This window comes from Penaeus chinensis, chromosome 9, assembly GCF_019202785.1.
Source record: "Penaeus chinensis breed Huanghai No. 1 chromosome 9, ASM1920278v2, whole genome shotgun sequence".
NCBI lineage: Eukaryota > Metazoa > Arthropoda > Malacostraca > Decapoda > Penaeidae > Penaeus > Penaeus chinensis.
Window position 1 is genome coordinate 4,654,349 of NC_061827.1, and position 12,500 is coordinate 4,666,848.

The 12,500-nt window shown below is 37.1% G+C and overlaps 2 protein-coding genes across 3 annotated transcripts in view; one reads left to right on the forward strand and one right to left on the reverse strand.

The window, feature by feature from the left end:
- Positions 1-8,374, forward strand: part of LOC125028850 (elongator complex protein 3) — a 9,681-nt gene extending 1,307 nt beyond the window's left edge. The window contains exons 2-11 of the mRNA XM_047618391.1: positions 2,201-2,442; positions 2,752-2,955; positions 3,501-3,687; positions 5,099-5,228; positions 5,556-5,682; positions 6,048-6,265; positions 7,040-7,172; positions 7,319-7,446; positions 7,728-7,909; positions 8,057-8,374. Coding sequence (XP_047474347.1) covers positions 2,201-2,442; positions 2,752-2,955; positions 3,501-3,687; positions 5,099-5,228; positions 5,556-5,682; positions 6,048-6,265; positions 7,040-7,172; positions 7,319-7,446; positions 7,728-7,909; positions 8,057-8,133 — 1,628 coding nt within the window. The 3' untranslated portion in view covers positions 8,134-8,374. The remainder of the gene's footprint in view (positions 1-2,200; positions 2,443-2,751; positions 2,956-3,500; positions 3,688-5,098; positions 5,229-5,555; positions 5,683-6,047; positions 6,266-7,039; positions 7,173-7,318; positions 7,447-7,727; positions 7,910-8,056) is intronic.
- Positions 8,375-9,134: 760 nt separating this feature from the next.
- LOC125029001 (transient receptor potential cation channel subfamily A member 1-like) overlaps positions 9,135-12,500 on the reverse strand; it is a 12,987-nt gene continuing 9,621 nt past the window's right edge. For both annotated transcript variants that reach the window (XM_047618699.1, XM_047618700.1), the window contains exons 4-9: positions 12,118-12,500; positions 11,704-11,912; positions 11,187-11,457; positions 10,830-11,034; positions 10,562-10,678; positions 9,135-10,253 (exon numbers count right to left, since the gene is read on the reverse strand). The exon at positions 12,118-12,500 is cut by the window's right edge and continues 1,324 nt beyond it. In XM_047618699.1, the coding sequence (XP_047474655.1) occupies positions 9,516-10,253; positions 10,562-10,678; positions 10,830-11,034; positions 11,187-11,457; positions 11,704-11,912; positions 12,118-12,500 (1,923 nt within the window). In that variant the 3' untranslated portion in view covers positions 9,135-9,515. The remainder of the gene's footprint in view (positions 10,254-10,561; positions 10,679-10,829; positions 11,035-11,186; positions 11,458-11,703; positions 11,913-12,117) is intronic.

The window sequence follows — 12,500 nt, forward strand, 5'->3', positions numbered from 1 at the left end:
CAGCCTTATATCCATGGACTCCCCCCACCCCGACTTTGCCGAAGCCCCGCCGTGGGCACTGAGCCTGATAGAGTTCAACATAATGAGCCTGTCAATGAAAAAGAGCCTATACCCCATGCCTAGCCTAAAGGCAGAAGCCCACAGGGTCATTGCAGCCATCACTCCTCCGGGTAGTAGAATATACTACACGGATGGATCGGTCGATCCCTTGAGCCACACTGCAGGCGCTGGCTTTGCAGCTAGGGATGCCACGCAATCCATGAGGGTAACAGACAACGCCTCCTCGCTACAGGCAGAGGCAGTTGCAATCATGGGAGCCCTAGGCCACGCGTCCCTAAGGGAAGGACACGTGGTCATACACACAGACTCCAGGGCAGCCATTGACTGTCTTCAGCACAGCTCACCCACAGACAACATCTACCTACTGACCACGATTCTCACAATGGCACAGAGAATTCTTGCTCAGGGTAGAAGAATTATCATCAACTGGGTCCCAAGCCACATCGGCATCAGAGGGAACGAGCTTGCTGACAGACTAGCCGTCGCTGGCAGGGGTATGCCCCCAAATCCCATGACGATAAAACCGAGCCGAAAATTACTTATGGAAAAGTGTGCCTTGGTCGGTCGTACCTTCCTACGGCAGCTCCACAGAGAGGAAACGAGAACCTCCCCCTCGGCAAGCTGGTACTCAGACGCCACAGGCTATGAACCACTGGCACTCTCTGAAGTAAGCAACAGAGGTACCGAAGTCATTCTTCACAGAATGCGCCTAGGTTACCACTGTGCATGGCAGATTATCCCAACAATCGAACGCGATGAATGGTGCTGCAAGCACTGCGGCGAGCCGAACGCCACACTAGTCCACTACCTAGAAAATTGTGACCATACACAATTCCTGAGACATGGACCGCCCACAACAGCCGCCGTGCTGGTAAAGAGGCTATGCGAAATGCTTACACCATGGCGGCAGGAGCGCTTGCTGGCAATCCCGCCGCCACGGTAAGCACCGAGTGTCAGACAACTCAATGAGATAGCCGTAAAAAGCTGACACAGGCCGGGCCATATCTAGAAGGCCCGGGCGAAGCTAGAACTTCGCAAACCAAACCACCACCACCTTATATCCCCTTCCCACCGGCTCACGCCGTGAGGCATCAAAACAAATCACTCGATCTGTGGGGTGTAGCTGTACGCCAAAGCGCTACAAGCCGGTGATTCGGCTTGATGTAGAGAACTCCCGCACTCAAAGTCAGCACATTGCCATTGATCTCCAGAGCATAGAGTTTTTTTTGTTTTTTTTTTAATAGTTTTCTTCACCCATCATCAAGGGGATATTTACCGTGAAATAACAAAAACATTTGTTGCATACCACCGTTCAGAGACTAAGTCCACAACACCCTTTCACAGCTAGAATTCTTAATGTCACATTTTCTGTGAATTGGCATGAAGTGTTAATAAAGGGGGGTACATGAGGGTTCCCTGTCCAGGGAATAAATAGAAAGTAGGAAAGGTTAGGTTTGGGCTTTGGGTTCGCATGATACCCTGGTTTTGGGACTTCGTCTCTGGAGGGTGCATCACTCTCGGTAACAAATACCAGTATTGGTAATTGTCTAGGAAGTGAATTCCCTATTACCCCAACCATTCATGGAAATCCACAAATACTTCCTTATGAATCATAATCCTTCCTAACCCAGGGACCCCTAACCAATTGCCCTAGATTTACTCTCCACCATGCAACCCATTTAATGTATGATAGATAGGTAGTCTATAGAAATAACCAATAAATAAATAATTGGTATTTAGGTAATTATTACTAATTGACACTGAAGATGAACAGCATATAGTTTGTACTGGCCACTTTTTGTAGGTTTAATTGTTGCTGACCAACTATTGTCTTGATGTTGTCATCATTAGATGTAGAGAGCAAAAAGTGCAATGTAAATATTTGGTGGGATAAAAAAATTGAACCCCAGTGAAGATATTTTATGATCAATACAACAGACTGATATGCATATTCCAGATGGCTCTGCCAGTATATCCCCCATCTCCAAATCCCCTGCCTGCCCTATGAAGTCCATGCCATAACATATAGGAAAGGTCAAATTTCACAATTTAACTGTTGACTCTTACACATGTATCTTACCATTCTGTAGCCTGAAAAATTACTATTGTATCACTTAATCATGCTTTTGATTGATTCTAGGTCCTACACTCTCTAAGGAGGAGCTGCGTATGCTCACAGTGGGCGAGATTGTGCAGGAGCTCATCAAGGCACAGAAAGAAGGGCGTGACGTGAATCTGAATAAGCTAAAGACACGAATATCATCAAAATATGGACTCTCCTCATCACCCAGGCTGGTGGACATTATTGCAGCAGTGCCACAAGAACACAAGAAAGTCCTCCTTCCAAAGCTGCGAGCAAAGCCTGTCCGAACAGCTTCAGGGGTAAGTTTCCTGTGGCAGATGAAACTTTACTCATTATTTTAAGCATTTGATGTGTGTGCTGTGAAGGAATAATATCAGAAAGTAGTTCCATATTAGAAATAAACTTCTTAATTTTCAATGATTTCTTAATGTTCCCTTCTTGTTAAAATTTTAAGAGATCAGTAACACTTCAGTTTTTAGATTCAATAAACATAGTATTAGATATGAAGACTACTGAACCTTTAAAATGTAATCAGTTCTATATAATGATAATTATTATGACTCCTGAAAAATTATTTATAAACTCTGATTCTTTGATTTTCATATTAGATTGCAGTGGTTGCTGTCATGTGCAAACCCCATCGCTGTCCACACATCAACATGACTGGTAATATATGTGTATACTGCCCTGGGGGTCCAGACTCTGACTTCGAGTACTCAACACAGAGCTACACGGGCTACGAACCCACATCAATGCGAGCTATTAGGGCTAGATATAACCCATACCTTCAAACTAGACATCGTGTAGAGCAGGTAATAGTTAATAATTTGTTTATTTATTTATTTAGTTTTGAAGGAACTAGCTACTACATTATTTTATTAATCTGATGTCCTATATCTGTTTCTCTTTCTCTTAATCTCTTTTTATTTATAGAAGACGAAGGTTTAAGATGTTGAAGAATGTTTGAATAAAACATACAATACTGTCATGGCTTTCAGCATACAAAGATCAGAAAAAAATGAACTCCTTTGTTTCACTGATTTTAAAAGATTTATTTTTTACATGCTTCACAAATCCAATCCATTAAATTTTTATCTGTAGCAGGTGTGCCAAATAAACTGATAATTTAATAAGTTCACTATGCTTTTTATATTTGAATATTTTTAAAATATTATTTAGTCTTCTAAAGTCAGTAAGGTATGTGGAGTGATGATACATTACAGTCTGTGAAAACTACAAAAATACTACAAGAATACACTGGCACACAGTAACTACAGGAAGAGAACTCAGTTCAAGACCTTTTAAGGTTATCACTGTTACAATGTTATCACTAAGCTAAATCAATCACTCATTTCAGTTGAGGCAGCTTGGCCATAATGTGGATAAGGTTGAGTTCATTGTGATGGGTGGTACATTCATGGCCCTTCCAGAAGACTACAGAGATTATTTTATTCGGAATCTCCATGATGCTCTTTCGGGACACTCGTCTACTAGTGTCGATGATGCCGTAATGTACTCAGAAAGGAGCAACACAAAGTGTATTGGTAGGTTGATTGAATGGATTTATGTAGACCTAATCAGGTTCAGAGATTTTAGTTATATATATTTCTTTTGTCATCAGGATAGTCAAAAGGCATTGAGTAATTTTTATTAAAATTTGTTTAGACTTCAACTGCAGTCTAACCTTTTGACAGGGATAAGATCATTGATTGGTCTTTATGTGGAAAGTATTAGCCCCTTGGACCTGGTTCCTTCAGGTCCAAAGTACGGGGATTAAGCTGCTGCTCTGACGGGGGGTATGGCTTGTAGGTAGTGCACACACGAACACTCGTATGCGATGACAAGACCCTGTGTCTCCCCTTTGCAATGTTATTTTCTCTTTTTATGGACAAGCCTTTATAGCTTTTTTTTTTTTGCCATTTTCCAGCATTCATATTTGTCATTTGATTTACTTTAACCAGATGGTAATAGACAGTTTTCCTTTCACAGACTTTACATACCTCTCTGGGTAGTCCATAACTCAGTGGAAGCATAATAACAATAAATAGCAGTTTGTTATTTGTCTTTTTTTTTCTTCTTTTTTTTTTTATAATATTTAATTTTCTGTAATACACCTGCACTGCTGTTCATGGTTGCCAGAAATAGGATGTTGAACATGGAAATTTTGTCCTCCCTGGAGCTGGCGCTCTTCCAGTCATGGACACTATATCCCATACTTGTTTGTTAATGGAAATAATGATAAAGCCCCTTTCTAAACACCAAATGAGTCTAATAACCCTCCAAGAGGTTTGTGCAGTCATGGCGAGTCTCTGCTATCTCCCCGGCCCACAGCCAGATTTTCCCATGACGACATGTTCAAGTCACCCAGCCTTTAAGCCAAAATTTTTCATGATGTGATGGTCATGTCATGTGGATTGTAGGAGATAAGGAATATACAAAGTTTGACAATTTCAAAGTGCTGATATAGGAGACTTAAAAAAATAAAAATAAATGTAAATTTATTGTCTAAAGTAAGCTTATATTTCAGACTGATGGAAAGAAGAAAGAGTATTAAGTATGATTTTACATAATATACCAGTATTTACTTTTAATCCTTCAGATTAAATTTTTTGTGACATATCATAATACTGACAAGTCAGGCTTGTTTTAGAAAAGGTTCTAAGAAGGAAAGTAGAAAATATGGCAAGATATTATTTTCTTTTAACTATATAATAGCATCATACTCTGCCAGGACATTTTCTTTCATAGACTAAGTTTGGACTCATCATGCCCTTTGACATCGATATGTAATACATACAATTTTTTTGTCTGAATTTTGTAATATTGGCATGGACTTAAATCTTCCCTTTCGAGGCATTACCATTGGACTCGTGTTGCCCTTCGGCACCCATATGTAATACATGTAATTTTTTTGCCTGAATTTGGGCATGGACTTATAAGATCTTCCCTTTCAAGGCATTACCATTGAAACCCGTCCTGACTACTGCCTGAAGCGACATCTTTCAGACATGCTCAAGTATGGCTGCACCAGATTGGAAATAGGAGTCCAGTCAGTCTATGAAGATGTTGCAAGAGATACAAACAGGTATAGATCTTATTATGTTGGGAAATTTGTGTTGTTATTTGTGCACTTAATGTCATGATAGGTACGGAATTGTTTGCATATTCAGATATGGTCTACATGTAATTTGATATGATATGTTTGATGTTTGATGATATGTATTTTTTCTGCTCTAGTGCTAGGAAAGTTGACTATACATATATTCAGATAAATTTTCCATATTCTAACATTTTTAGTTTGATAATTTACAGATTTTTTTTTTTGATAAATACGTCTTTATTCACCTCTTGCAGAAATCCTGTCTTGTCTTATAGTATTTTAGGCTGAGGGATACACTTTAATTCTTTCCAGGGGTCACACTGTGAGAGCTGTTAGTGAGAGTTTCCAATATTCCAAGGATGCCGGATTTAAGGTTGTGTCACATATGATGCCAGACTTGCCCAATGTGGACTATGAGAGAGATGTAGAACAATTTATTGTGAGTATTAAAGGCTAATTTTATAACATAATTTGACAATATATATAGCTGAATCATATTTACACATAAATATCTATATATATATATATATATATATATATATATATATATATATATATATATATATATATATCTATGTCTTAGCATATTTGTATACAGTATTTTCATCTGTATCTATGTCTATCACTCTATCCATCTATGTGTAGATATATACATATATACTTATAACTTCCTAAACTGCCATCATGCATTTAAGTTTCCTTCCAGAAGATATTGCATTTTGTCATCCTAGACGTATGAACACAAAGTAGTGCAGACAAGCACAAACAATTGCAAATATACTAATATCCACACTTCACTTACAGGAATTCTTTGAGAACCCAGCTTTCCGTGCAGATGGTCTGAAGATCTACCCTACACTAGTGATCCGAGGAACAGGCTTGTACGAGTTGTGGAAGACAGGAAGGTACAAGAGCTACCCCCCCAACACCCTTGTGGATCTGGTTGCCACAATCCTCTCTCTGGTTCCCCCGTGGGTCAGGATCTACAGAGTTCAGAGAGATATTCCAATGCCTCTTGTCAGGTTGGTGTATGAGAAGATCAGTTGAGTGACTGGCTGTATTATCTTTTCTTCATTGTCATCTTCTGTTCCCCACAAGTGTATGTCCCCCCTCACAATGTAATATTCTAAAATAAATTGCTATATTGTGAGGAAGAACTTGTCACATTTGGACAGGGGTGGTTCAACCATTGCAAATGAAAAAATAATCCTGGACATACTCTTTGTCTTGGATGATAGTTAGACAACCTGTGTGATGGCTGTGTCACAAAACAAACATTTATATAATAGTACTAGTGGAAGCTCAAGACTTGATTTTATTATTGCAAATTTCCTCACAGTTTTTCTTGATAAAATGCAGAACTGTTGCCATTATGAGGTGCTCAAAACCAACCTTACTGAGTACTGAGTACTGTGATTCATAAGAGGGCGTACAGACATAGAACAGGCCTAGATGCAGTAAGGTATAGATGTTTCAAGGTAGTATATGCATGTACATCAAACATTAACCCAGTGCTGATGGGCATGGCATGTACGTTCATGCCATGCCTACTGTGAGTTTACTTGTTTAATAGTTTTTACACATAGAAGGCTACACTTGTACTGTTCAGAATACAATTCTTTCAACAGATTAGTCTGAGTACTTAAACAGGCTGAACTGCAGTACTTGTGATGGAAAACAATTGTCATCTTTTTGCCTTTGATAATATGGCATAAACCATTCACATAATATAGGCTATATATTTAAGGACACAAGTACCTATTGCTCAGTATTTTTCTTTTCATTCACTTAAACAGTTCTGGAGTGGAACATGGAAATCTCCGTGAGTTGGCATTAGCCAGAATGAAGGATCTTGGTACTCAGTGTAGGGATGTTCGAACACGTGAAGTCGGCATTCAAGAAATTCATCATAAAGTTAGGCCATATGAGGTATGTACAGTAGATCTGTTTTTTGTAAAATATGTAACCATTTATTTTTTAATTTAATTTGTACCTCATTAATCAGTTTTATTTATGTATTCTTGTATTAATTCATTTTAGTTTTTATCTAATATTTTTTCTCTTTGATGAAACAGGTTGAGTTAATTCGCCGTGACTATACTGCCAATGGTGGGTGGGAAACGTTCCTCTCATACGAAGACCCAGATCAGGATATTCTAGTTGGTCTTCTTCGTCTCAGAAAATGTTCAGACCAGACCTTCCGGTGAGTACCTTTGTTGAATTGACTTACTTCTAGTAGAAACAATACAATGTAGAAGGTGTTGTTTCTACTAACTTACTGCATTTGCAAGATATATATCTAGTAAAAATATATCTTATGATTGAAACCATGATATTTGTAATGTGAATACAAAGTTTTATTTGACCTTGTTATGATGCAGAAAATTGTTTTCATTATGCACATTATTCTGCATCAAACTTCTTAAATATATTTACAAATATAAAAGCATAAGTGTAAGAGAATAACGTGTCATCACTCCATAGTCCTGAGCTGGTAGGAGGAGTGTCTATTGTCCGCGAGTTGCATGTGTATGGTTCAGTGGTGCCTGTGAGTGCAAGGGACCCAACAAAGTTCCAACACCAAGGCTTTGGCATGTTGCTAATGGAAGAAGCGGAGAGAATTGCCAAGGAAGAACATGGATCCAATAAAATATCTGTCATTTCAGGTGAGTTGTTTTCCCAGTAAAGTCGATTGTTTTTGTAAGGATGGTGTTTCGTAATTATTTAGATAATATGTATGTTATTTTTCGAAATGAAAATGTAGTAGATACTGACATTGGAACTACTCTGAAACACTGGTTATCGTTTTTCAGGTGTTGGGACCAGGAATTACTACAGGAAGCTGGGATATGAGCTAGATGGACCGTATATGTCCAAGTCACTTGTATGAACACTCAGTTGTTTATTATAAAGCTTGTGTTAAGAGCATCAGGGAACTGTGCTATTAAGTATAACACTTCTATAGATTGAAGTTCAGCACAACTACAGTTTTCCCTCATACTTTGGACTTTTGTTATGCACATTTATTTACCTTAAATGATGATTTAATGTTGATGATCAGAATGATATTTAATTTTAAGCTGAAATGAGAAAAAAAATCAAGAAATTTTACAATAAAGAAGATATATATATCCACTTGTTTGAATTGGATTAATACCACCTAGCCAACAGTATTTAGGAGAAAAAATATTTTGATGGAAGTAATCATTTTACGTGAAATGGCAAATGCAATTAAAGAGTTGTTTTAATTCAATTTCTATAAAGTTGATATTGTCAACCAAGCCTAAATTGTTTTGTAAACCCACTTCATAATGGCTAATGAATATATATATATATATATATATATATATATATATATATATATATATATAATATATATATATATATATATATATATATATATATAATATATATATATATATATATATAATATATATATATATATAAAATATGTATATATATATATATATATATATATATATATATATATATATATATATATATATATATATATATATATTTATATATATATATATATATATATATATATATATATATATATATATATATATATATATATATGTCTATGTGTGTGATTTTTGTTTTTGTTTTTACATATGCCTTAATATGTCTGGATCTTACTTGAAATATGTTCATCCTTGTTAACCCCATAGCGCTGTAGTGTTTACTTTGTCATCAATCTCACAGGTTATTATTTTTTTTTTTTCTTCTAAATTACGTCTCTTTTCCATACACAGATTTTTTCTTTTATATGAAAAGCATTTACTTAACAAATTATTGGAAAGTATATGTTCCCACTGAAGGTGCAATAGATTTCTATATTCATACACCAAAGTTACATTAAATTCCTCAATGTAAATCACACATGTATAAGAATTTATAATTTATAGATGCACTGAAACTACCAAAACTTCAGAAATAGTGGTACATGATTTGTTTATGCCTTAAGATCATTCACTGCAAATGCCAATTAGCATTTAAATATTATCTAATAGTTAAAATTAGTTGTTCAACATATACATATATTTTATTGCTTACACTTAAAGAAATGATATGACAAACTGTGATGAGTTAAGATTACATGAGAAGGTACAGAGGAGTGCAGTTGGTTTGTAAAGAACATAGTAAAGTACATAGGATTTACACAAATTACAGCACAGCTGCAGTCTTATATAAACAAATAAAAAGAACAACATTCAAATAAGTATCTTTGCATCGAACAAGTTATATTCAACAATCAGAATTGAGAATTTACTGCAGAGTCTTATTAACCAATATTTTCAATTGGTGTTTCAGTTCTTGTATTTCCTCCTTTTGTTCCATTTGCAAGTTCAGTAACATGCTGATCTGTTTACTCTGTTCTTCCAATTGGACCTCGATAGGAGCGGGTGCTTCAGGTGCTTCCTCCTTTGTGTCAAGCATGAGGAGCTTCCTCGTCAAAAAATTATGGTGCTTGTCCTTTATATCATCTACAAAGAACTGGGTCATCCTCATTTTCTTGAAGAAGGGGAAGCAGATATCCAAACGGAGGAAGAGAGCAACTCGGTTTGCTGCAAGATGAAATGAAGCCTTTTCCCTGAAGTCATCTAGTTTATTGGAAGGTTGCGTAATGATCAAGTTCACAATGAAACCGCCAATGACAGTGACAAACACCACAAAGAGAAGGTTAACCATAATAGGGTAAAGGAGAGTATTCTCCTCAGCCAGGAAGGTGTCATCATAGGCCAAGTCACCAAGCATCCATACAATAGTCTTCACCATGGCCTGTGGCACAGTGATGAATGCATCCTGATCCTGAAGGAGGAGATGAAAGATGAAGGCAAAAACAAAAACAAGCATAATGATGTAGAAGAGAACCTTGAAGAAGCTCTTCATGAAACTGTTTGTGATGGGCATGAAGACAGACAACATTGGCAGTTCATTGAGTGTGTTTATGAGATGAAGCCAGGCTAGGAGAAGGGCTGCAACACCAAATTGCCACTGCAGAATCTGCAAAAAGGGCAAAAAAAAATGAGAAATTGCATATGCCATGGTCAATATACCATACAATACTAGTGTGAAAGGTTAGTAAGAATATACTAAATATGTAATATATTCCATTTCTGATAATCAACAATCCCAATTAGCAATGATATGAGTAATGTGAACTGTTTAGTAAAAAATACACATTACACAAAAGAATAAAATGACAAATACAAATTCCTTTCCTCAACTTCTACTAAAAATCACCTTTAATCACTAAAACTTTCAACACAATATTCAAGATGACTGAAAAAATTGCATGTATTATTACTTACGTTTAACACAAGGTAATTGTACTGACAGAGTCCTTGGGGAATCAGGATGACCAGAGTGCAAGCTGACCTAAGGACTCGCACCAGATTTCCTGTGAGGAAGAAGTATTCCTTCTTCAGCTGTAGAGGAAGAAAAAAAAAATAATAATAAATGAGATTTTTGAATTTTTGGGAACAATAAAAACACAAACAATTACTTCGCATAATATACATAGTAGTTCTCATACAGACACTTATAAATGTAATATCACAGATGACAGTATTAGCCTACCCTGAATAAGGAATTGGATTCCAAAATCAATATGAAACACATGGCAAGAATTAATGCTATCCATAAGGCAGATTTGGTGTGAAGGGATGCATTGCACTCATCAAACTCCGCTTTTGTGTCATTACTCAATGAGTCATATTCTTCTGAGGTACGAATGAATGCATCTTTGGTGAAGTTGCAGCGTAATTCAATCTGATTCCAGTTGCTGAAAAATATAAATCATGAATTGAATAACAAGACTTGAGCATATGAGAATATCTGAAATATGCACATGTGCACACACCTGACAACAAACACAAACACAAACAAACAAATAAATAAACATATACAATCAAACACAACAACCTCCTTCCTTACTCGACACAAGCCATGAACCCGATCAGACTGCCGACGAAGAAGAGCTCATGCGTCAGAAGAAGTAGGAAGATCTTGTAAGCATAAGTCCTCCACTGTTGCAACATCCACGCCTTGGAGAGAGGATGCAACAGGTTCTGGTAGCGGTGGTGGGAGACCATGAGTGCTAGAGGATGCGAGTTCTTCCATTCCAGACCGTCTGTGAATTGCCGTGCCTTCGGTAGAACGGATCCTGTGGCCTGGTTGAAGGGGCTGATTGCACGTTTCTCCGTATCTGCATGTGCAATGGGATTTTAATTACTTCATTTCAGAGACGAATTTCACAGGTTCTTTTTTATTATTCTGATGCAAACTTCACATAATAAATAATATTAAACTTTACAGCAAAATTATGCAATTTTCAGAGGCAAATTATATTTTAATCCTGATGGTTCCTCTACATACGAACAAATTCACAGAAAAATATATCAATATATAACGGATTCAAATGTATTTATTGGTTTAAAAATGTCCCTCTTACCTGCTGGAATATAATAGTTATCATTATACAGCCTGAAATCATATCGTGTCTCCAAGTTTGAAACGCGCTCAACACACTTTTCTTGGACTTTCAGGGCTAGCTCTGGGTAAAACATCACCAGCATCCGAAAATTCTCACAGTGGTGGCCATTTTTCCCAATAAACCCTGATTCCCACCACTCACTGTCTATGATGGCTTTCACAATGCTTCTGCAGAATGAATGATGTCAATACATGAGAAAAGCGAAAAAGGCTTTAATTTCTCTGCTGAAAAAGTAATTCATATTTAGACATTGAAGAAAGTATTATGTACAGTAAGTATAATATAAATGAAATAGAACTAGTTTTTCCTAAATTGAAAAGTTTAACATGAATTTATACTAGCGTATGGAAAGAAACCAAGCATTATACTTACAGTCTGTTCGTGAGAAATGCTTCATGCATATACTTATGCAGAGTCAGCATTCGACTGTCTTGATTATCCTTGAACACTAATTTCTTCAGTAGAAGTTTGAAAATTTCGTCATGCCCACTTTCGAAGGCTCTGTCGATAGGTAACTTCTGGTCTCGATCCGTATCCCAGTTAAGTGCCTTTGCGTTGGCTGTCAGGATTTTGCAACATTCTAGCGCTTCTTCTGACGACGCAGCCGCAAGATGCAATGCATTCGACCCGGTGTCATCCTTCGCCTTGTTCGGGACTCCTTTCCGGCACAGGAACTTGACCACGTTGGCATTTCCCTTCCCGGACGCCAAGTGCAGAGCCGTCCGTCCTAGTACGTCGACCGCCGTCTGTCGCGC